The 25,031-nt window shown below is 40.0% G+C and overlaps 1 protein-coding gene across 24 annotated transcripts in view; it reads right to left on the bottom strand.

The window, feature by feature from the left end:
* Positions 1 to 25,031, bottom strand: part of RIMS1 (regulating synaptic membrane exocytosis 1) — a 438,679-nt gene that overhangs the window by 192,039 nt on the left and 221,609 nt on the right. For all 24 annotated transcript variants that reach the window (XM_089681365.1, XM_089681367.1, XM_089681368.1 and 21 more), the window contains 3 exons: positions 8,019 to 8,172; positions 4,984 to 5,109; positions 2,323 to 2,385 (listed from right to left, as the gene is read on the bottom strand). In XM_089681365.1, coding sequence (XP_089537491.1) covers positions 2,323 to 2,385; positions 4,984 to 5,109; positions 8,019 to 8,172 — 343 coding nt within the window. The remainder of the gene's footprint in view (positions 1 to 2,322; positions 2,386 to 4,983; positions 5,110 to 8,018; positions 8,173 to 25,031) is intronic.

The following is a 25,031-nucleotide window of genomic DNA, read 5'->3' as shown; positions in this document are numbered from 1 at the left end:
GCAGCACAGCTAGGCTAAGCGATGTACCCATACATCACCGCCTGTCTTCTGGCTTTGCGGTGCCCCCTGCTGACCTGTGCTGTCATTGGATACAACTTTTGGCCAATGATTTTTGCCATGAACCTGTTGATTGGCTGTAGCCAATCACAGCACAGACATGTGTCTTGTTTGTAAAAACATACACAGGATCTGGCCAGTTCTTCTCTCCCCGAGCCCTTCTCATTCAGGGAAAAAAGAGTGTCTGCTATCCAAAAAGTTAGGTTCTTTGAAAGTCTGGAGGTGCTCAGTGGTTTTGGGCCCCCATATGTGGCTAGGCTCCCAAAAAAGTGTCACACATGCGTGTCACTTTTTGGGGAGCCTATCTGATTATGGGGGCCCAAAACCAATAAACACCTCCAGGCTTTCAAAGGGCGTAACTTTCTCATTTGATTTCCTGGCTACCTGCCAAGATAGTACAAACATCCCCCAAGCAGACACTCCAAGGTATTTGATAAGAAACATAAGCAGGCCATAGATGATGCCATTTTTTTTCTTACAATGCTAGAAGGTAAAACCTTCAAGAGGTCAAATGGTTAAATATGGCTGCCAGGTGTCGACTCCTCCCTCACTCTTGCTGCTGGATATACAATGTGGATGCATCACTGGGCATGCGTAAAAACCATGCATGCCCAGTGGTTGTGAGGACGATGCCCCGAGCATAAAAATCAATTTAGTCTCCAGGTTGAAGAAGATTTTTGTCAGTATCACCCCCCTTTCAGAACACTGTACATATTCTAACCGGAAAAATGTACAAAATTAAACTAGAATGTATGATATTATGCCAGCTATCTTCTCTTTTCTTTGTGTGTGTGTGGGGGGGGTTCTTCATATTCCCTATATCTACTGTATGTAATGGAATAGTTTGGTATGTATTACACCCATCTGGGCTTATGTTTGGTCTACTTTTTGTAATTTTAGTCTGACAACTCCCCCCACATCTAGTATAAGTGATGTAGTCTTCGTTACACCCGGTCACCCACTTTTTCTTAGTTATGTTTATACTCCCTGACTTGTGTATTTGCATTTGTTAACTATAATATCTACTTAATTATATATAATTCTTCTGGGTCTTAGTGCTCTTGGTGCTCGTTTGGTCTGTTGGGAATCCCTACTGCATGGAGTTCATGCCCCATTTTTTCCCACTGTGCTCTCCATTTCTCTGATGGAATCCCGCCATACAGCACCGCTCTACACATATATGGTATGACCCATGTTATGCCAACAAAAAAAGTGTTCCGTAACATGTAATTTACCGCAATGTGCCTGATTTTTGTGGCTTATTTATTTATTTTTGTTAGAGCCCTGCTCTCCTGAAGAAGCTCCTCTGTGTGAAAAGCGTTGAGAAGATAGCCACTCACCCATCAGTGTTTAATTTGTACTCTGGAAGATATTGCTATAAATAAAATATACTTTAATGGTATTTTAACAATTTTGTACAATAAGTGAACTGACTTAAACACCTAAAGTGTTTTTTTTTCCATAGCAGTGTGTAACACCTTGAAAGTCCCATATTTTGCGCAATTCTTATTGGTTTTTGTAACTATATTTATTTGGTGAACTATTTATCCAGTCACACCATCTTATTCATAAGATGTTATCATGGTTGAAGTAAAAAAATACAATATTTATTTGTTAGTGAAGGATATCTTGCCATACGTCAGATAATACATGCTTGTCATTTAATTTAAGTTGATTGGTGATGGGGTATTGATATTTTGCAACAAAACAGTAATACACTAAACAGATTTCCTGTATGACAGCAGCAGGTATTTTCAAATAATTTAGCTAGCTTAATTTGATGTAATCATGTAACAGCACGTTCATATAACTCTGTAAATGAATGACATGGCCGTGTAGGCGGAGCCCCACATGGTCTCGTTCTATTCAAAAAATGACAGCTTGTAGGGGGAACTTCTCCCCGAACGCCTGTCACAGGGAGGGGGATCAGACAGTGGCTGCAGCATTGGATACATGTTACATGTTCCACCCTAATGACATAGAGAAAGTAAATAAGGAGGCCCAATTTCACCTGCTAATCATTTAGTGCAGGTCAGCATCCTCAGTAATAATGAAGCCAAATGATCAGTTAAAGAGGCCTGAAAGATGCACCTTGAGTGCAGAGGGGAAAGGGGAGGTCAATATATTTCTTCTCTTGACCGATTCCTTTCATTGAGCAATTTGTATATGATCTCAAACATTGAGTTGTATTGCAGAGCACTGGAAATTAGCAAAAAGAAAATAATTTTATCTCTAAATTCATAATAAACTGCAAGTTCACAATACCTGATAGTATGTAGGCACTCAGCACTTCGGCCACGTTTTGCCCTGGGCAGCATAAGAAGCTCACTGTCAAAAACAAAACTATTAATTAGCTAATGAATGGAATAAATACCCTGTTCATACTACAGCCATCACACAAGCCTTTGCATAATTTAAAAAGACAGTAGGGTATGATCTACTAAAGGCAAACGGATTGTTCATTTTGTGAGGGAATCATCCCCAGAGCTTAGTGAATGTGGTACAATTTCAATTTGCATAAAATACACAATCACGTGCAAGGAAAAAAAGCATTTATGCTTGCACATGATTAGATGATGGAAGTTAGCAGAGCTTCGCCTCATTCAATTTCCTTGCATAGTCCAACTTCTCTTGCAAAGTGAACAGTCTATTTCCCTACTGTAAATCAACCCCAATGCCCCTTTCCCATCCAGAGCATAGTGCCAGTGCCTCCTGTTAGCCCACTATGTCAGCAAGGTATATTCACTTATACAAGCTTCTGGGGATGGGGAAGCATGTGACCTTCCCCATGTGACTATGCTTGGTGACACTCTGGATTGTGGGGGGGGGGGGGGAGTGTGACATCATTCACCAGATTAAGTTTTGACACCTTAGTTACATAGTTAGTCTGGTTGAAAAAAGACAAAAGTCCATCCAGTTCAACCATTAAAAGAAAAAAAGATATAATCCTGCAAGCACAGTTGATCCAGAGGAAGGCAAAAAAAATCCAGCAAAGCATGATCCAATTTGCTCATGCAGGGGGAAAAATTCCTTCCTGATCCCCCGAGAGGCAATCAGATATTCCCTGGATCACTTTACCTATAAATGTTAGTATCCAGTTATATTCTGTGCATCCAAGAAAGAATCCAGGCCTTTTTTAAAGCAATCCATTTCGCTGGCCAGAACCAACTCTTGAGGGAGCCTATTCCACATTTTCACAGCTCTTACTGTAAAGAAAGCTTTCCATCCAACACTAAAACTTACTTGAGGTGTACTCCTGCAGTTGGAAGGTGGTGGGTTAGTGCATATTGCTTAGTATACCATACAGAGGGGTAAATGGCCTGAATGAGCAAGTGACAATATAATCTTAAGCCTAACACGCTGTGTACATTTTGTTTACTTTGCAGCAAAACAGGGTGATCCATAGGATCAACATTTAAGAAAAAATCCAAACAGCTAAAACACACATTCCATTGCATTTATTGTGAATTCATTATATATAATATTATGTGGAAACTCTCATATACTGATATTTTTATGCAGCACAGGGTAAACTGCAGTACAAGAAAGAAAGTGTTGGAAAAGGCAAATCCTGAACTGCTTCTATACCGGGCACTTTTACCCCCTTCCTGCCCAGGCCAGTTTTCAGCGCTCTCACACTTTGAATGACAATTGCCCGGTCATACAACATTGTACCCAAACTAAAATTTTATAATTTTCTTCACACAACTAGAGCTTTCTTTTGGTGGTATTTAATCACCGCTGGGGTTTTTATTTTTTGCTAAATTAACAAAAAAAAACCCCGGAAATTTTGAAAAAAAAAACACGTTTTTCTTTGTTTCTGTTACAAAAGTTTGCAAATAAATAATTGTTCTTCATAAATTTAGGCCAAGATGTATTCTACTACATGTCTTTGGTGAAAATAATCCAAATTAGGATGTATTATTTAGTTTTTAGGAAAGTTATACAAACTATGGTATATATCTGAATATTGATCAGTCCTGAAGTACTGACAGCCAATCTAATTTCTTGAGGTCCAAGAATGTCAGAACAGTACAGATATCCCCCAAATGATCACTTTTTCCAAAGTAGACAGTCCGACGTATTTCATAAGAGGCATGGTGAGTTTTTTCAAGTAATTTTTTTTTTGTCAAAATTTTTTCGGAAAATGAAAAAATTAAGTTCACTATTTTTTTTTTTACACACTGTCAATAGTGCAGTACAGCGTCATCATATAACTGGCATGGCAGTGATCAGGGACACTGACTGGTGACAGTATGAAAACAAAAATTATAATTTTTTTTTATTTTTTTATGTTTTAATTTTTTATTACATTTATTTTCTTTTTTTTAAGATTTTTTTGTCATATTTCACTATGACCAAAGTAGTACAATGTTACCATAGTAACATTGTACTACTTTGGGGAAGTAATCAGTATTTTTCTTTTTTTTTACACAATTTGCTTATAGCAAAGAATTAATTTGCTATACGCAAGCATTTACCTGAATGACATCAATTCATTCAGGGTTTTTTTTTTGCGCTTAGCTGTGATTTGGCCATGGCTAATCACATGACACAGCTGGGCTGTGATTGTTCCAGCTTGTGCATGTGATCGCTGTGACCATTCACAGCTAGACACACTAGTATACAATGGATGGCATGAAAGGAAGCCATCCATTGAATACAACTGTCATGTGCCCTGCTTTGATTGGTCACAGCAGGTCACATGGTACTGGCAACGGGGCCGATACTCAGATCTGTCACGGCCGGTGACAGATCGCACTGCTGCGCGGCTCTGCGGGCATGCAAACTGCACATGCCTGAAAGGACGCCATATGGCGTCCACCCGGAGGGACGAGGGGTTTTGCAGGCCGCCATCTGGCTATAGGCCGGGCGGGAACCTGTTAATATAGGCCTATAAATCTTAGCGTTGCCATGCAGACTTACCTATCTTGATCAGATAAATACTGACTGTCCGAGTCCCTGGACCTGTGAGTAACTGGACTGCGGGAGGCATCATGGTGTCTTGTTGGAGAACGTGATCGTCTCATTTGATGAATTTCATCCAGACTCCTAGAATTGCCCAACAAGAGCAAGTAAGTGTAAATGTACCATAAGAATGTCCACTGCACAGAATGTTTCACAAACATTTAAAACTGTCAGGTAAATCTACTAAAAAGAAACCCTGGCTTCATAACCAAGAAATGTATTGTTTTTGTTGTTGTTGTTGTAACCCTTCTCCTCTTGTGCTTCTATATGGCTACAGTACAGTCTTATTGTATTCTAAATGTCTGCTAACAATATATTATTGACAGAACAGTGACTGTATGGATGCAGTGTAGGACACTTTTGGAACAGATAAGTATCCAGTCTTAGAGATTGATTGGGGGCTCAACAGCCCTTTATGGGCATAATCCATGATAGGATAATAGCAAAATGGTGTAATGTAGAAGCCTATTTGTTGATGTGAGCGCGGTCTGAATTACAGTCATGGCCGAAATTGTTGGCACCCTTGATATTTTTCCTGAAAATCAAGTATTTCACACAAAAAAGGTATTGCATTAACACATGTTTTGCTATACACATGTTTATTCCCTTTGTATGTATTGGAACAAATATAAAACAGAGGCAGAAAAGCAAATATGACATAATGTCACACAAAACCCCAAAAATGGGCTGGACAAAAGTATTGGCACCCTTAACTTAATATTTGGTTGCACACCCTTTGGAAAACATAACTGAAATCAGTCGCTTCCTATAACCATCAATAAGCTTCTGACACCTCTCACCCGGAATTTTGGACCACTCTTCCTTTGCAAACAGCTCCAGGTCTCTCTTATTGGAAGGACACCTTTTCCCAACAGCAATTTTAAGATCTCTCCACAGGTGTTCAATGGGATTTAGATCTGGGCTCATTGCTGGCCACTTCAGAACTCTCCAGCGCTTCTTTGCCATCCATTTCTGAGTGCTTTTTGACGTATGTTTGGGGTCATTGTCCTGCTGGAAGACCCAGGATCTTGGACGCAAACCCAGCTTTCTGACACTGGGCCCTACAGTGCGACCCAAAATCCTTTGGTAATCCTCAGATTTCATGATGCCTTGCACACAGTCAAGGCACCCAGTGCCAGAGGCAGCAAAACAACCCCAAAACATCATTGAACCTCCACCATATTTTACCGTAGGTACTGTGTTTTGTTCTTTGTAGGCCTCATTCCGTTTTCGGTAAACAGTAGAATGATGTGCTTTACCGAAAAGCTCTATCTTGGTCTCATCTGTCCACAAGACGTTTTCCCAGAAGGCTTTTGGCTTACTCAAGTACATTTTGGCAAACTGTAGTCTTGCTTTTTTATGTCTCTGTGTCAGCAGTGGGGTCCTCCTGGGTCTCCTGCCATAGCGTTTCATTTCATTTAAATGTCGACGGATAGTTCGCGCTGACACTGATGCTCCCTGAGCCTGCAGGACAGCTTGAATGTCTTTGGAACATGTTTGGGGCTGCTTATCCACCATCCGGACTATTCTGCGTTGCAATCTTTCATCAATTTTCCTCATCCGTCCACGACCAGGGAGATTAGCTACAGTGCCATGGGTTGCAAACTTCTTGATAATGTTGCGCACTGTGGACAAAGGCAAATCTAGTTCTCTGGAGATGGACTTGTAACCTTGAGATTGTTGATATTTTGCCACAATTTTGGTTCTCAGGTCCTCAGACAGTTCTCGTCTCCTCTTTCTGTTGTCCATGCTTAGTGTGGCACAGACAGACACACAATGCAAAGGTTAAGTGAACGTCTCTCCTTTTTATCTGCTTTCAGGTGTGATTTCTATATTGCCCACACCTGTTACTTGCCCCAGGTGAGTTTACAGGAGCATCACATGCTTGTAACATTCTTATTTATCCGCAGTTGTGAAAGGGTGCCAATACTTTTGTCCAGCCCATTTTTGGAGGTTTGTGTGACATTATGTCGAATTTGCTTTCTTTCCTCCCTTTTTTTGTTTTGTCCCAATACACACAAAGGGAATAAACATGTGTATAGCAAAACATGTGTTAATGCAATACGTTTCGTGAGAAATACATGATTTCCTGGAGAAATATCAAGGGTGCCAACAATTTCGGCCATGACTGTATTTGTGGTGTTCTACATGTGTCAACATTGTCACATTTCTATTGTGGTGATGGTGGTTTAGTTGGTCACTTAGTGTTACGCTCTTTGACCCATATGTAACCACCTTTGCCAATGTTATTGTAACCATAGAATCTCCTTTAAGAATCTGAGTGTTTGTCAGTCTTGTGTTCTACAATATATATATATATATATATATATATATATATATATATATATATATATATATAGCTTCATGGGCTTAGGCCACTTGCCAAACATGTAAGGGCTTTCCAACCACTTCTATTAAGAAAAAAGTTACTTTACATCATGTTTCCCATGCAGGTTTTCAGCATCACACAGGGTACAAAGCAAAGAACGACCTCCTGGCTTTCTGGACTACTTAGCCCCTTAATCTGCCTTCATATAGATGTTCACAACTCTTAGGCAGCAGCCTAGTAAGGTTCCAGTCTTTGCGACCAGATGAGCCAGAACACAGACATGCACTACAATACAACTCTCCTAGTGAGGGAGGAGCCTTAGCTCACATATAAAAAGACTCTTGCACAGGTACATAATCAGCGAGGGCTGGTAACACAAAAAAGTGGACCTGATATTGGGGACTTTTTCCGACACAAAAAACTGTATAAAATCTCTGGGCTTACCTGCTCTGTGTAGTAGTTTTGCACAGAGCAGCCCCAATCCACCTCTTCTCGGGTCCCCCACTGGCATTCCTGGCCTCTCCCTCCTGCCCAGTGCCCCCATATATGAATAGCAGGTCCAAGAGTGTTGCAGATACAGCATAGTTCATGCATCTAAACTGGTGTTTTATTCTGATCATCCCTTTATCATCAAAATTTTAGTAGTGCACTAGGCACATCTTACCTCTGTAATGGCACATTTGGTAAACGTGAGCGGGTCCTGCCCTGATCATCAACACGGTGAGGAGATACGGAACGTGAGCGGTGATGGGTCACTCTTTGTTGTTCTGGCACTGTTAATGTTGTAGATCTGCTTTGTCTAGCATTAGACCTTGAACCTAGCAATGTAAAATGTTTTATATGTAAAACACGTATCACGAATGAACATGTAAACACACTGCGATGGAGCAAGGCTTTGAAAAACATTTGAAAGCTCATATTTGAAAGTAGTTTTGAAAATACTTTTGGAAACCATACATAAAGCATATTGAACTATGGCATGTAAAACACACAAAGTGAACATGCTTCCTATTTTTTTTTAATTAAATAACAAGTTTTAAATGAGTTTAACAAAGAATTGACTCTCTGGACATTGCGTTACCGCAGTTTCATTTAAAGCATACAATAAATAATCAAATTTTTATGATCAGCATGCAAATATTCTCCACATAAAAGCCAATACATGAAAAATAAGTATAGCTAGTTATTTTTTATTCTTGCTATCAATCAACATACAATAAAACACCAAGCAATGTTTTCTCATGCTGCACAATAGGCCGTCAATGTCCTCACAGGCAAGTTCAAACCAAATTACGTGTGCAAAATTCACACCTATACAAGACTAGTTTGAATATGGAAAAGCAAAGAAACAGGGTTACAAGATTACTTAGAGAAGAACTCCAGCCAGCACTAAGATACTCTATATGTTAATTAACTACCTTACCTTAACAGAAGCTATCTTTATTAATTAATTATAAATGCAGCAGAGCTTGTATATGCCTTCCTCAAACCTGCTTCAGGGTAGTACCTTAAAGAAGAATGACTGTCATCGTTGTTCCCTCTCCTTGAGCAGAAAGACGGGTCTTGTTACCACCACCGTGTATTTGGCAAAGCAGTGCTGATGTGATTATATCAGCCTAGCCTGGATCGGTCTGTGGATCAACCTGGTCTTTGCCCATCTATAAATACCCATTGCTTTTCATGGACAGGATATGCAGATTACTAACTAGCACCGTTTCTCACAGCAAAAAAAGGATTTCTAATTGGTTGTGAGCAATTTAGTTCTATGAGGTGCACCTACATCTATATTTGCAGGAGATTTATTGACATCATGCATATTGGAATAGTGCTTTTATGTCTACAGAAGATGTAAAAAAGGTTCTGCCTCTTTACTGTATATGTGAAGAGAAAGAAGAGAGAACAATTGTGAAAGGAGAAAGGGTATGACACTGGAGTTTAGTTTTAATCTTTTGAACTGTGTTGTAGATCAATTGGCAAACTGCAAATTTCTTGATTCTCCTAAATATATTCCTGAAGATTTTCCTGCTCTACAGAGAAAACCAATTAATTATGATTGCTTAAATTCTATAATTGTGTAATCACTTATCCTTACTCTATTTGTTATTCTTTTTGTTGTGCATGCTTTCTAAACTACCGTATTTTCCGGCGTATAAGACGACTGGGCGTATAAGACGACCCCCTACTTTTCCTGTTTAAAATGTAGTGTTTGGGCTATACTCGCCGTATAAGACTACCCCTCTTCCAATGCACACCAGTGGGAAGAATAGTGCCACATCATTGGTATCAGTGGGAGGAATAGTGCCCCATCATTGGTATCAGTGGGAGGAATAGTGTCCCATCATTGGTATCAGTGGGGAGGAATAGTGCCCCATCATTGGTGTCAGTGGGAGGAATAGTGCCCCATCATTGGTATCAGTGGGAGGAATAGTGCCCCATCATTGGTATCAGTGGGAGGAATAGTGTCCCATCATTGGTATCAGTGGGGAGGAATAGTGCCCCATCATTGGTATCAGTGGGAGGAATAGTGCCCCATCATTGGTGTCAGTGGGAGGAATAGTGCCCCATCATTAGTATCAGTGGCAGGAATAGCGCCCCATCATTGGTGTCAGTGGGAGGAATAGCACCCCATCATTAGTATCAGTGGGAGGAATAGTGCCCCATCATTGGTGTGAGTGGAAGGAATAGTGTCCCATCATTGGTATCAGTGGAAGGAATAGTGTCCCATCATTGGTATCAGTGGAAGGAATAGTGCCCCATCATTAGTATCATTAGGGGGAATAGCACCCCATCATTGGTGTCAGTGGAACAGTGCCCCATCTTTGGTGTCAGTGGGAGGAATAGTATCCCATCATTGGTGTCAGTGGGGGGGGGAGGAATAGTGCCCCATCGTTGGTGTCAGTGGGGGGGGAGGAATAGTATCTCATCATTGGTGAGGAGGCGGAGCCGAGCAGCCGCGCGAACATCCAGGGGAAGAACCGAAGGAAGGAGCAGCCGCGCTTCCTGGACCGGATCGTCGTGGGACCGGAGCCAGGTAAGAGACAGCAGCCCCTGCCCACCCCTGTACTTAGTTTCCCTTCTGTTGGAAGGGGGGGGGGCGGCGGCGGCACCGCGCCGCCCTCCTAAAAAGTGTCAGCATGCAGTTACCGGCGTATAAGACGACCCCCGACTTTTGAGAAGATTTTCAAGGGGTAAAAAGTCGTCTTATACGCCGGAAAATACGGTATACAGAGTACTCATACATACATAATGTGGTTAGCAAAAATGTAACATATACCTTACTAACATTAACCACTTGCCTACTGGGCACTTATATCCCCTTCCTTACCAGGCCAATTTTCAGCTTTCAGCACTACCGTAATTTGAATGACAATTGCGTGGTCATGCAACATTGTACCCATATGAAATTTTGTATAATTTTTTTCACACAAATAGAGCTTTCTTTTGGTGGCATTTAATAGCTGCTGGGAGTTTTATTTTTTGCGCTATAAATAAAAAAAAGCAACATATTTGAAAAAAAAAAGTTTTTCTTTGTTTCTATTATAAAATTTTGCAAACAGGTAATTTTTCTCCTTCACGGATGTGCGTTGATGAGGCTGCACAGATAGGCTGCACTGATGGGCACTCATAGGCGGCACTGATGAGCTGGCACTGATGATGGGCACTGACTGGCAGCACTGCTGGGCACTGACTGGTGACACTGCTGGGTACTGACTGGTGGCACTGACTGGCGATACTATTGGGCACTGACTGGCGGCACTGCTAGGCACTGACTGGGTGGCACTGATGGATGGCACTGCTGGGCTGCACTGATGGGCACTGGTGGGTGGCACTGCTGGACACAGGTGGGTGGCACTGCTGAGCACCGATCATCAGGACATTGATCATCAGTGCCCTGATGATTGGTGCCGATTGCTCCTCTGACAACTGCTGGTTCTCGGCAGTACTTTCCTCACACTGTGACAGTGTGAGGAAAGTGCAGCCGATAACTGGCAATTGCATTTCCCGGAGTTCAGTGTGTCACTGGACATGGCTGATCACGTGGTAAAAGGCCGCTGTGATTGGTCTTTTACCATATCACATGATCAGCTGTGTCCCCCGGGGGTACGCAGGAGAGCGCGTTCTGGGAGGACATCATATGACGTCCACTCAGAACTGGCTGGCCTCAGTGAAGCCGCCATTTGGTTGTCTGTGGTCGGCAAGTGGTTAAAGTGTAAATGCAGCCATTTTTAAGTCAGGCATGGCGTGGAAAAAGGATAGAATGCTTCACTATAATCTTGACCCCTCTGAGAAGATTACCCTCACCTCCTTTCCTGGAGACTATTATGAAGCAGGAAGTGAACATAATTTCAGCACTGGGAACACATATACCATTACAAACCTAAAATAATCTTTCTCCACAACATTAAAAACAAAGAGCCATTTTAAAGCATGATCTGCCAAAAAAGAAAAATAAAATCCTTCCTAACCCCTAAAAGCAATTATTTAACTCATAGATCAAGACTTTACTATGCATTACTCATTAATATATGTAGCCAATAAAATTATGTGCTAGCAGAAATGCCTTCTATCAGTTTTATTAGAGTATGCTGAATTTGCCAAAACCTGAACAACTTTTTACTGAATTTTACATACATATTTATACATTTAAAGTTCTCATATCCCCTTTTCTCAAAATTTTATAAATTCAGCAAAATGTTTCTCATACGTGAGGTCCTCCAAGACTTTTTTTGAAACACAAAACTGTATATTCTAGATGCAGCTTTGTTAAGACTTTGCACACAGGCCTGCTTTACAATGATTGTGCTTTAATGTTTCTTCTCACAATGTAAATTCGTGAGTAAGCCTCATTGGAATGGTGAATTTCTGGGGGGCGCATGTGCGGCATGGAACGGAGAAGCAGCTAGTTGGCTCAGCTCCGCACACCGGATGGGAATCCTGCTATGTTAGAGGGGCTTCAGACCAATATTTACACTTTTTCTATCATACTCTCGATCATCAGATCCTTTGCATGCCTGCCTCAAGGAGAAAACAGCACAAGAGTGCCCAGAAATCCCTAACTCAATATGTTATGCGGGAACAGGAAAGATCGCACATGGCTCAAGATGTCAATGGCGACCTCTCAGCTTCTCCTATATTGCCTTCATCAGATCATGATACAATAATCACTCCACAAGATTGTGAGTACTCTCATTATCTCACTAAAGTTGATCTTGACAAGAGTTTAGAGAATATGTATCATAAAATAGCAGCTAAATTCCAATCAGAACTGCATAAGGCTTTCACTCTTTCACAGGAGTTAGCCCCTCTAGGGGGCCGCACTGACAGGCTTGAGATGAAACATGATGAACTCAGTCTGGCTTATACAGATCTCAGCAGAGAACATGAATCCCTTTTCATTAGTTCAAGCCCAAGTTGAAGATCTTGACAATCGAAACAGGAGAAACAATCTCAGAATTTGTGGGATCCCTGAATCAGTCACAGATCTGATGCTAGCTGCAATTAAATTATTCAAATCACTATTACCTGACCAGGATCCCATGGCCTTCACTTGAAGAACTTTTTAATTAAAGAAGACATACTAAGATCTGTGAGGAACACTCAAAACATCTTCTTAGATGGAGTTAATATTCAAATGTTTCCTGACATCTCACCAGCTACACTAGAGAGACGCCGTAAAATGAAAGAAGTGACAACATCACTTGCATCAGCCAGGATCCAGTATAGAAGGGGGTTTCCTTTCAAACTCGTCATTCCGCATAACGGTTCTATTTATGACTCTTCACTTAGTCCACCAAACAAGCCTCGTCCAACAACAAATTGGTTCACTCTGGTGTCCAGATGTGACAGACGTCGTGTTCGCCATGAGATTGGATGAAAAGTTAATTACTACAGTCTACTACATCATTATGAGTAACCTTGAAGTAGAGCTACACTAGTGGTAAAAATTTAGTTGAAAAAGTTGAAGAGAAAGACTCCTTTTTTTTTGTCTTTTCTCTTCTTCACATAACAGCTATATGATTATGATCGGTCTCTCTGGGTATACCTTTATGATTTAAAGCTTGTTGCTTAATGTTAAGCTCCTTCTATGCAGAATTACGCTCCCTATCTCTGAGGTGCATCAGTTTATAATTAAAGCATTGCACCTTTCTGTTGTATAACTATTTTATTTTTCCCAGTACTGCCCGTCCATTCCGCAGTAATGCAGCCCTATTCAAACTTGGCATATTCTCTGTTTAAAGTATTGCCAAGTTTGAATTTGGGACATATTAGTCCCACGAGTAACAGATTGTTATCAGGTGTCGAAGAGATCCCTGATCCATTTTTTTTGTTGTATTTATGTTACCTTCCTTTGTCCGCTAGCTTTTTGTTTTTTTGCTGGCTGTCTTGACAAAGTTTACAAGTTATTTTATATTTCATTGCGGCTCCTGGGTAATGTAAATGTCTTAAGCCTAAAGATCCTGATTTTGTATTCTATTCTCTCTATTCGACACAGACTAATACAGGTTTATAAACTAAGATCTCTACATACTTTATCATCGACTTTTGTGTGCAGAACCCCAAGATTTCTATACCTTCATAAAACAAATATTTTGTTTTATAGTTACTTAATTTCCACATAATGGTAATTAAAATAATTTCACACAATGTTCAGGGATTTAATTCCCCATCAAAACGCAGAAAAGCTTTTATACAATATAAAAAATAGGTGCAAAAATAATTATGTTACAACAGATACATTTTCAAATTGATAAAATATTTCCAGAAATCCTTTTCTCAAGCTTTCTTTACAACGTTCTCTTCTAAACGGAGAGGAGCTGCTATTTTTTTTTACAACTCTTTGACATTTGATATCCAACAAGTGTACAGAGATACTGAAAGCAGATTCTTAATCATCAAGGGTTCTTTGGCTGGTAAAGAGCTTACCATCGCAAATGTTTATGCCCCTAATGAGGCCCATACGGTGTTTTTTAGGGAGTTTTTTTTATGTTTTTAGAGGGATATTATTCCCCCCATATGCTGGCGGGTGGGGATTTCAATCTAGTATTTCAGTCTTCTCTGGATAGAAGTAACCCAGCCACCAACTCAAAAGTATTTCCTAAAACTCTTGTAAGGCTTCTGAATAATAATCAATTAATTGACTCCTGGAGGGCCCATAATACTGGTGCTAAAGAATAGTATTTCTTTTCACACCCTCATCAAACTCAAGCCAGACTTGTCTATATTTTTTGTACTCCAGTCATTTTGGCAGGTTTTCTTTCGGCTGATATATATCCTTGTGCCTGGTCGGACCATCATATGGTCAGACTGGACATTTCATGTATTGGCATGCCTGATACTTCATACTCATGACGTCTGAATGACTCCTTACTTTCTGACCTTTCTATAAAAACCAAAATTACTTCAGCTCTAGAGGAATATTTCACTTTGAATTCTATACCAGAAACACCCATCCCTATTGTATGGGTTATTCATAAGGCTGTCTTATGAGGCCACTTTATTAGTATTGCTTCAGCATGAAATAAAGAAAATTGGCTACAAATTCATTCTCTCATTAAGGAATTAAAACTGTTATATAACATACATGCTCAAACTCCTTCTAATGATATCTCTCAAGCCATATCAGATAAGAGATTAGAATTGGACACGGTTTTATCTGCTAAGACAGAAAAAAAATTTAAAATGGTCAAAAGCCACATTTTTACTATATAGCAATTCAGCTTCAACTATGTTTGCACGAAAACTAAAACAAACAATAAGTACCCCTCACGTATACAAACTTAATTCTGCATCAAGTACAATCTCCTCATTACCTAAAGAAGTGTCAAAAAATTTCTATAAGAACCTACTCACCCCTCCTTTGGATACAATATCTGATTCCATTTTGGAATGGTTTAATAATATCCCCCTCCCTTCAGTTACAAAGACCTAAAAAGATATATTAAATTCACCTTGCACAGAAGCAGAAGTAGAAATGTTATTAAATCTTTAAAACGTTCTACAGAGCCAGGCCCAGATGGATATACCTCAGCTTACTATAAGAATTTTGCCACAATTTTGGACCCTAAATTGCCAACTCTTTTCAATTTCATTCTTCAGGGTCATCATTTCCCTTACGAAATATTATTGGTAAATATGTCATTGTTACCTAAGCCTAAAAAAGACCACCTTTATCCTCAAAAATTACAAGCCAATCTCCGTAATTAATAATGATCTAAAAATATGTAGGAGAATTCTAGCTAACAGACTGGCCTCTATTATTCCTTCTATTATCTCACCAGATCAATCAGGATTTTAAACCGAACAGGCTAATTACAGACAATAATAGGCTGGCTACGAATGTCATACAAGATGCCAATCTGAACTCTAAAGAGGTGGTTATATTAAGTTTACACATCCACAAAGCTTTTAATAGTGTAACATGGCCCTATCTTAATACATTTCTTCATCGATTTGGTTTGGTTGGGGAATTCAATCAAGGTTTTCAAGCGTTCTACCATTCCCCCAAAACAAGGATCAAAATTCCTGGCTTTAACTCAGGAGTTTTTTTCTGTGGGTAGAGGCACCCATCAGGGGTGTCCTCTTTCTCCCCTAATTTTTGCCTTGGCGATGGAGCCCCTTGCTAAAGCGATTAAGGAACATCCAGACATTGCAGGATATTCTAACGGTTTTCAAGAATTTAAACTTTGTTTATATGCAGATGATGCCCTACTTTTTTATCACTAAACCATTACTCTCTTTACCGAACCTTCTTTCTACCCTTGAAAAATTCTCCTCCCTTTCTGGTCTACAGGTCAATCTCAGTAAATCTAATGCATTATCAATTAATATATCTTCTCTAATGAGAGAAAGACTTAAAATCTCTTTCCCATTTCAATGGTCTAAAGATTTGATTCCCTGTTTAGGAATTGATCTGATACACTCCTCTAGTGACCTATTCTATTACAATTTCCATACTATTCATAAAAAAATTACAAATCTTTTTAAACTCTGGAAAACATTACCTATATATTTTTTTGGGCAGAGTGACAGCCATTAACCAATTGAATACCGGGCAATTTTAAACCTTCCTGCCCAGGCCATTTTTCAGGTTTCAGCGCTCTCACACTTTGAATGACAATTGCACGGTCATACAACATTGTACCCAAACTAAAATTTTATCATTTTCTTCACACAACTAGAGCTTTCTTTTGGTGGTATTTAATCTTCGCTGGGGTTTTTATTTTTTGCTAAATTAACAAAAAAAGACCAAAAATTTTGAAAAAAAAACATGTTTTTCTTTGTTTCTGTTATAAAAGTTTGCAAATAAATAATTGTTCTTCATAAATTTAGGCTGAGATGTATTCTGCTACATGTCTTTGGTGAAAATAACCCAAATTAGGATGTATTTTTTAGTTTGTAGGAAGGTTATAGAGTTCACAAACTATGGTATAGATCTGAATATTCATCAATCCTGAAGTACTGACAGCCAATCTATTTTCTTGAGGTGCAAGAATGTCAGAACAGTACAGATATCCTCCAAATGTCAGAACAGTACAGATATCTCCCACATGACTCCTTTTTGCAAAGTAAACAGTCCGACGTACTTCATAAGAGGCATGGCGAGTTTTTCGAAGTATTTTTTTTGTTATCATTTTTCGGAAAATAAAAAAAATGCAAAAAATTATTTTCACGATTTTTTTTTTTACATACTGTCACCAGTGCAGTACAGCGTCATCAAATAACTGGCCTGGCGGTGATCAGGGACACTGACTGGTGAAAGTGTGAAAAAATATATATATTTTTTTCTTTTAATTTTTTTTATTTTTTTTATTATTTAAAAAAAAATTTTAAATTTGTTTTCTTTTTTTTCATATTTCACTATGTCCAAAGTAGTACAATGTTACCATAGTAACATTGTACTACTTTGGGGAAGTGATCAGTATTTTTTATTTTTTTTTACACAATTTGCTTATAGTAAAGAATTACTTTGCTATAAGCAAGCATTTATCTGAATGACATCGATTCATTCAGGGTTTTTTATTTTTTTTTGTGCTTAGCTGTGATTTGGCCACAGCTAATCACATGACATGTGCATGTGATTAGCTGTGACCATTCACAGCTAGACACTAGTATACAATGGATGACATGAATGAAGCCATCCATTGTATACAACTGTCATGTGACCTGCTGTGATTGGTCACAGCAGGTCACATTGTACAGGCAATGGGGGCCGGTACTCAGATCTGTCATCGGCCGCGTCTGAGGTACACAGCCGGTGACAGATCGCGCCGCTGCGCGGCTCTGCAAGCACGCGAACTGCGCATGGAACGCTAGTACATTTTTCAGGATGCCATACGGCTATTGGCCGGGAGTCAAATGGTTAAAATGAGTATACTTCCTAAACTATTGTACCTATTTAGAGCCCTAACAATAAAAATTTTCGAAAGCATTTCTAGATAACATTCAAAGAGAGAAAATATATTTATATGGCTTGGCAAATGTCCAAGATTCTGTAAAACAATACTTTATAACTCACAATCCTCTGGTGGATTGGGAGTTCCACATTTATGGTCGTATTATCTTGCTGCCAGATTTGCTCAACTTGAACAATGGAATATCCACCACTCTAATGTCCCCTGGATTAGATTTGAGTCAGGGTCAATATATCCTTACTACCTGCCCAGTTTGCTTTTGGCATCTAGTATATCTCATACAATGATTGCCCCATATAACACTCTCGTAGCACAATCTGTATATCGATGGAACTCACATAAAAACAAATGTAACTTGATCTCTCAGTTTTCTCCGTTGATTTCCTTTTTGGAAGATCCTAAATTGGGTTCTGCATTCTCATCTCCAAAAACTTTTATGTGGTGGGAAATCAATAAATTGACTACATTATACTCATTACAAAATAGTTCAGGTTTTATTTCATTTTCAGATATTTATTCTCTTAAAAATATCCCCCATAGAGAACTACATAGATATCATCAAATTAGACAATTTTTTGCCAGAAAGTATTCCTTATCTGCCTCAAAAGATATGACTATTTATGAAAGGATATGTAAATGTTCTCCTAGAGGTAAGGGTATTATATCATCTATCTACAAAGTTATACAAGCATCACCTATTCTGGATAAACATTCTTACATGTTACAGTGGGAACAGGAATGTAGTGCCCAAAACTCTTTAGTGGAATGGTCTAACATGTTACTGAATTTTCGTAAATGCACCCGTTCTATTTCCATAAGAGAAACAGCTATGAAAGTAATAACTCATTGGTATTATACTCCTTCTAGAATTCATAATATGTATGTGAATTCTTCTGAGAATTGTTTTAGAGGCTGCTCAACGGTGGGCTCTTTCTTACATATGTTTTAGGATTGTGACGTTTTGAAACCGATATGGCTTAGAATATCTTCTTTAGTCTCTCGTCTGCTGTCTGGCCCCGCCATTCTCTCTCCATCGATATGTTTATTATTTGCACCAATTCCTGGCTTGCCCCACATTGTAATACAACTGATCCATACTATCTGTGTTGCCACCACACAGTGGTCTATAGCCTTCAATTGGAAAAGCCCTTTGGTTCCCTTCTCACATATCATGGATAGAGTTAACTGTGTTATGCTGTCTGAGAGAATTTTCCATATGACCTCTGAAACCATGCATAACTTCAATGCAAAATGGGACCCATGGCTCGCTATCAGAAAAACACTCAGTGATTAAGACCTAAATGTGTTTGATTCCTTATTTTCCCTTTTTTATTTATCTTTTCTTTTTTGATAAGTCAACAGTATATCAGTGATTCATTATAACAGTATTACATTATACAATGTAATAGTGATTTAAACTGATTTCAGGGTATTTGTTATACAAAATGTACATTATATCTCTTTGTACAAAGATATTTTGTTATGCTTTTTGATACTATATTGCATATACGTATGTAATGACCTATCTGTTGTAATGTATACTTTACTTATACAAACTTTTTCAAATAAACAGTTTGTAATTGGAATACTGAATTTCCTTATCTCAACAGTTAGTAAAGCCTAATTTCAGCTTGAGCACTTATCCAAAAAAAGCATCCTCCGGCAATGTCAGAAAACAACAAAGCAGCTCATCTGATCTCTGGTGCTGCCCCCTGTAGATTCACTGATCCTTTGCCATGCCTCTACTAGGTTGAATGAAACCCAACGTCATTCAACCCACTTTATGTGAGCCTAGAACATGATCCCCTCCTGGACTCATATACTGGACCAATGACTCATTATGTAGCACCACTGTGCAGCATTTAGGTTTCGTTCTCTGCCAGAGGAAGAAGGCAAAGACATGATGTGGCATTATCTGACCTAGCCAAAGACACCCAGGAAAAAAGGTAAGTATGCTGGGGGGTTTTCCTGTTTTTAGGATGCCGGGAATTCTCCAAAGGATCTAACTGATTGTATTAAGCCACATAAACAAGGATCTAATAGGAGATTGTCCTGGATTGAAAGTATAGCTCCTTTCCCTTAAAAAAGTAGATGTGAGCTCCAAAAAAGTAGTTATAATTTTATAATTATGTGAGCTGCTGTACTACTTTGTGGAAAACTACTGGAAGTGAGTTTTTTTTAAAGTTTAATTATAATTATGTGTTCATTGATTTCTCTTACTATGTTAAGATGTACTTTAAGCCCTGGTTTACATCTGTGCGGTCATGCGGGCCATGATTTGCACGGGCACGAGAGCCCATTCACGCACGCATGGAAGAAGTCCCTGCACTACTTTTGAAATCGCAGCCTGCACGGAAACTGAGGTTCCCAGTACGGTTGCGATTTCCAGTGCAGGCGGTGTGTCATTTGAATTAACGGCACCCGCCTGTGGATCCCGCTTTCCTCTGTGTGGGTGGTGTGGCTGCAGGCATTTGAGCGGGTCCTGCAGTGGCACCACCTGCACAGATGTGAACCAGGGGTAAGCGACTTGCAGCACTACAATTTGTGCTTGGTCTCTGTATATTTTAATTAGGTAAAATAATACAGTTACTGTATTGGAATAAAGAAAAACATGAATTAGAAATATAAAAAATTGTAATATTTGGAGCCTAGGAATATAGTATGTTACAATTCTTAGGGTGCATATTTATACAGAAACAAATATGACATTCAGCAAATATTTACTGCAGGATAATAAATCACTGTAATTTCAAGCAAATGCACCAAGAGGTACATCTGCAGTGAATGTTTAGTGAACGTCATGTTCACTACTTTACAAAAATACGCCTAGTTTTCCAGCAGAAAACTTTGCTTGATTTAAGCAGAGCTCCAGAGAAACATTTTTTTCTTAAAATCTGCTATCACTTTTGGGATCATTGCCCTTTCTTTACTACAGTATTTACAATATCTTTTCAAATAGTTTTTATTAATGCTTGGACATTATACATCAAGAAAAGGCATGCATGGTAATGATCAGGGATCACAATAACTGATATGTAGAAAGCAATATAAAATCATACCAAGTCAAGTCATGACAGATGGTAGGCCTCAGCGTAGGTATGTCAAAGCCTCTGTTACCATACAACTTTTGTTCTAATGTCATGCTGTTTTGTATAGTAAGCAAGGGGTAGCATTGGCAACAATCATCATGGATATAGTATTGATCTTGGATTAAGTATTAAGCATTGCACTTCGGCTCTGCATCATCTGAATAACTCTTCTCTATCCCAGCACAGGTAAATGTCTGCTAGCAATATCCATCTGTAATATCGCCCATGCCATGTAGGAATGCTAATTCACCCTGCACTGCTATATGGTAAATGTGTTCTAGCAATATCCATCTGTAATATCGCTCATGCCATGTATAAATGCTAATTCACCCTACACTGCTATATGGTAAATGTCTGCTAGCAATATCCATCTGTAATATCACCCATGCCATGTATGAATGCTAATTCACCCTGCACTGCTATATGGTAAATATCTGCTAGCAATATCGATCTTTAATATTGCCCATGTCATGTATGAATGCCAATTCACCCTGCACGGCTATATGGTAATCTATACTGCTTTTAAAATCCACCTCTAACTGAAGCTGATTCATAACTATAGATGTTTTTATTGGTCATTCTTACTGCTTCAACAAATCTTTAACTCTAGTCCATATTACTGTGGTGTTTATTTTGCTCTTATTGTCTAACCCAAATTTATGAGCTGATCCTAATCTTTATAACTCTGCCCTCCTGCTCTCTTGTTGTGTCTTGTAGTCCTCCTTTGGTATGAGAAGTTTGCCCTGCTAGTCACGTGTCTCTGCTATGCATTCCTAATTGATTAATTGGCAATACCCCCACCCAACTCAGTATAAATTTAGGCCTTCCTTAGGAGGGGCAGCACAGCCAGGGGTAGCATTAACAACTATCATTTTGGACAAAGTATTGATCTTGGATTAAGATTGAGCATTGCACTTCAGTTCTGCACTTCAGCATATGCACAAAGCGAGAAGTAGACAACTTCAAATACTAAACAGAATGCAGGTGACCTGTTTTCTCATCCAGATCTTTCAGCTCTTATGCAGTCTGCTTCCTCTCACCACTCTGTAACATGCACTCCCTACACCTCCTTCTCACAGTTGTGTCCTCTCTCTTCAAACTCTCTCTCCTTCACCGCTCTTCTCAACCCCACAGCTTATATATATCACTCTGACTCCTGTCTTCACCTTACTACTGTACTCATCAACTCCTGCTAATTCTGAACCCACATACTAATAAAACCTCCAGGACACTGGAACCTGTCCCTCCATATAAGTCATACTCCCATATTACCTCTCTCACCCTTCTGCTTCTCCTAACATTTGGAGACATTTCCCCAAATCATGGGCAGCCATCTTTTCCTTTGAACATCACACCCGGAACCCCCTATCCTCTAACTGTAGCCACAATCCACACAATCTAGTTACTATTCCTCTTCTTCCTAGAACAAGACTCCCCTTTTCCCGTGCCCTCTGGATTGCCCGCTCTATCTGTAACAAACTCACCTCTGTCCATGACCTTTTTATCACAAACGTTAACTTGCTTGCAAATACGGAAACCTGGCTTCATGAATCTGACTTTCCATCTCCTGCTGCCCTCTCCCATGGTGGTCTCTTTTGGACTCACTCTCCCAGGCCTAGTGGACAGAAAGGAGGTGGAGTTGGAATCCTCCTATCCCCTCAAAGCACTTGTCAGGTCCTTCATTCACCCCCCCCTCTCTGTCCGTCTCCTCATTTGAAGTTCACTGTATTTGTCTGTTCTCTCCGGTTTCTTTAATAATTGCTGTGATCAATCGGCCTCCTGGATCGGTATCAAGCTTCCTTGATGACTTCTGCCTGGCTACCTTACTTTCTCTTTTCTGAAATTCCCACTATCATTCTTGGTGACTTCAACATCCCTGTTAATCTTACCACTCCTACTACCTCTAAACTTCTGAGCCTAACCACTTCTTTTGACCTAAAACAATGGACACATGCTTCTACTCACTTGACTGGTAACTGCCTCAACCTTGTATTCTCCTACCTATGCACTCCTTGCAACCTCACCAACTTTCCTTTTCCTCTCTCTGATCACTCCCTTATTAGCTTCACTCTCTCTTTGGCTTCCTCCTCTTCGTCTTCAAACTACCAGTTACCCGTAGAAACCTTCGTTATCTTAACCCTTCTCTTCTTTTTTTGGCAACAGATTGTCTCTATGACAAAATCTCAGCCCTGTCCTGCCCCAACCTGGCCACTTCTGTCTACAATAGTTCACTGTCATCCTCCCTGAACACATTGGCCCCCTCACAACACACAGAATTAGGCCCCAACCGCTACAGCCCTGGCAAACAGACAATACCAGATGCCTCAAAAACGTAGCCGTGCTCTTGAGCGTTTATAACATAAGACTAAGACTCATCAAGACTTCAACCAATATAAAGCTGCCCTTCAAAAACACAATTCTTGTCTCCACACTGCCAAACAAACCTATTTTATCACTCTCATTAACACCCTCTTATGCAATCCCCGTCAACTCTTTTCTACCTTTAACTCTCTACTTTGTCCTTCTTTACGCTCACTGCCCAGGAGATCGCTAATCACTTCAAAAATAAGATTGATACAATTCGTGACGAGATCTCCACTTTACAGATATCTTACTCCTTGTCCACCTGCACAATCTATACTTCCCTTGTTTAACCCAGCTACTATAGAGGAAGTTGGTAAACTTTTATATAAAGCCCACCTAACCACCTGCCACCCAGACCTTGTTCCCTCGCAAATACTACGGTCATCCTCTGGCTCTATCCTTCACTCTTTAACTCATATCTTCAATCTCTCCCTTTCTACTGGTATCTTCCTCAACTCTCTAAAACATGCGCTAGTCACCCCCATACTTAAAAACGCCTCACTGGACCTCACCAATCTTAGCAACCTAAGACCCATCTCCTTACTCCCTTTTGCCTCCAAACTCCTTGAACATCTAGTCTACAACCAGCTGAGCTGCCACCTTATTGAGAATAACCTTCTAGATCTGGATTTCGCCCACAACACTCCATAGAAACTGCTCTCTTAAAACTCACAAACGACTTACTAACCGCTGAAACCAACTGTCACTATTCCGTACTCTTGGTCTTGGACCTCTTCGCTGCCTTTGACACAGCTGACCACACCCTCCTCCTCAAAACACTCTATTTACTTGGTCTCCGTGACTATACTCTACGTGGTTTGAATCTTACCTATCTTGCCGCACCTTCACGGCAGTGTCACTTACAACTCTGCCTCCATCTCTCCTACTCCTCTTACTGTCGGGGTCCCACAAAGTTCTGTCCTTGGACCTCTCCTATTCTCGATCTACACTTCTTCCTTAGGTCAGCTGATAGCTTTCCATGGTTTCTAATACCATTTCTATGCTGATGACACACAAATCTATCTCTCTACTCCTCAGCTCACCCCATCAGTTTCCTCACGTACCATCAATTTACTAACAGACATATCAGACTGGATGTCACACCACCTCCTAAAGCTCAATCTATCCAAAACTGAGCTCATAATATTTCCTCCCCCACGTGCCTCTTCACCCAATTTCTCAGACAAGATCAATAGCACCACTAACCCATCCCTGTATTCCAGAGTACTAGGTGTAACCCTGGATTCTGAACTATCCTTTCAGGCCCACATCCGATCCCTGTCCAAGTCATGCTGCCTCAACCTCCGCAACATCTCCAGAATATGCCCCTTTTTAATCAATGATACCAAAAATTCGAATTCACTCCCTGGTTATCTCTCGCCTCAGCTACTGCAACTCCCTCCTCATTGGCTTACCTTTATATAGACTGTAGGGGACTATCCCCCCTACAGTCCATCATGAATACTGCTGCCAGGCTCATCCACCTTACCAACCATTCAGTTTCTGCTACCCCTCTCTGCCAATCCCTCCATTGGCTTCAACTCGCACAACGAATAAAATTCTACATACTAACAACAACTTACAAAGCCATCCACAACTCTGCCCAGCTACATCACCAACCTGGCCTCAAAATATCAACCAAACCGTTCTCTTCGATCCTGCCAAGACCTTCTGCTCTCTAGTTCCCATGTCACCTCCCCCCATGCTCACCTCCAGAACTTCCCCCGAGCTTCTCCCTTCCTATGGAACTCCCTATCCCAATCTGTCTGGCTGTCTCCTAATCTATCCACCTTTAGACGATCCCTGAAAACC

The sequence above is a fragment of the Staurois parvus genome, unplaced genomic scaffold (genome assembly GCF_062004578.1).
Source record: "Staurois parvus isolate SC_StPar_1 unplaced genomic scaffold, SC_StPar_1.0 ptg000264l, whole genome shotgun sequence".
NCBI classification, from domain to species: domain Eukaryota; kingdom Metazoa; phylum Chordata; class Amphibia; order Anura; family Ranidae; genus Staurois; species Staurois parvus.
This window is presented reverse-complemented; position numbering and strand designations above follow the sequence as displayed.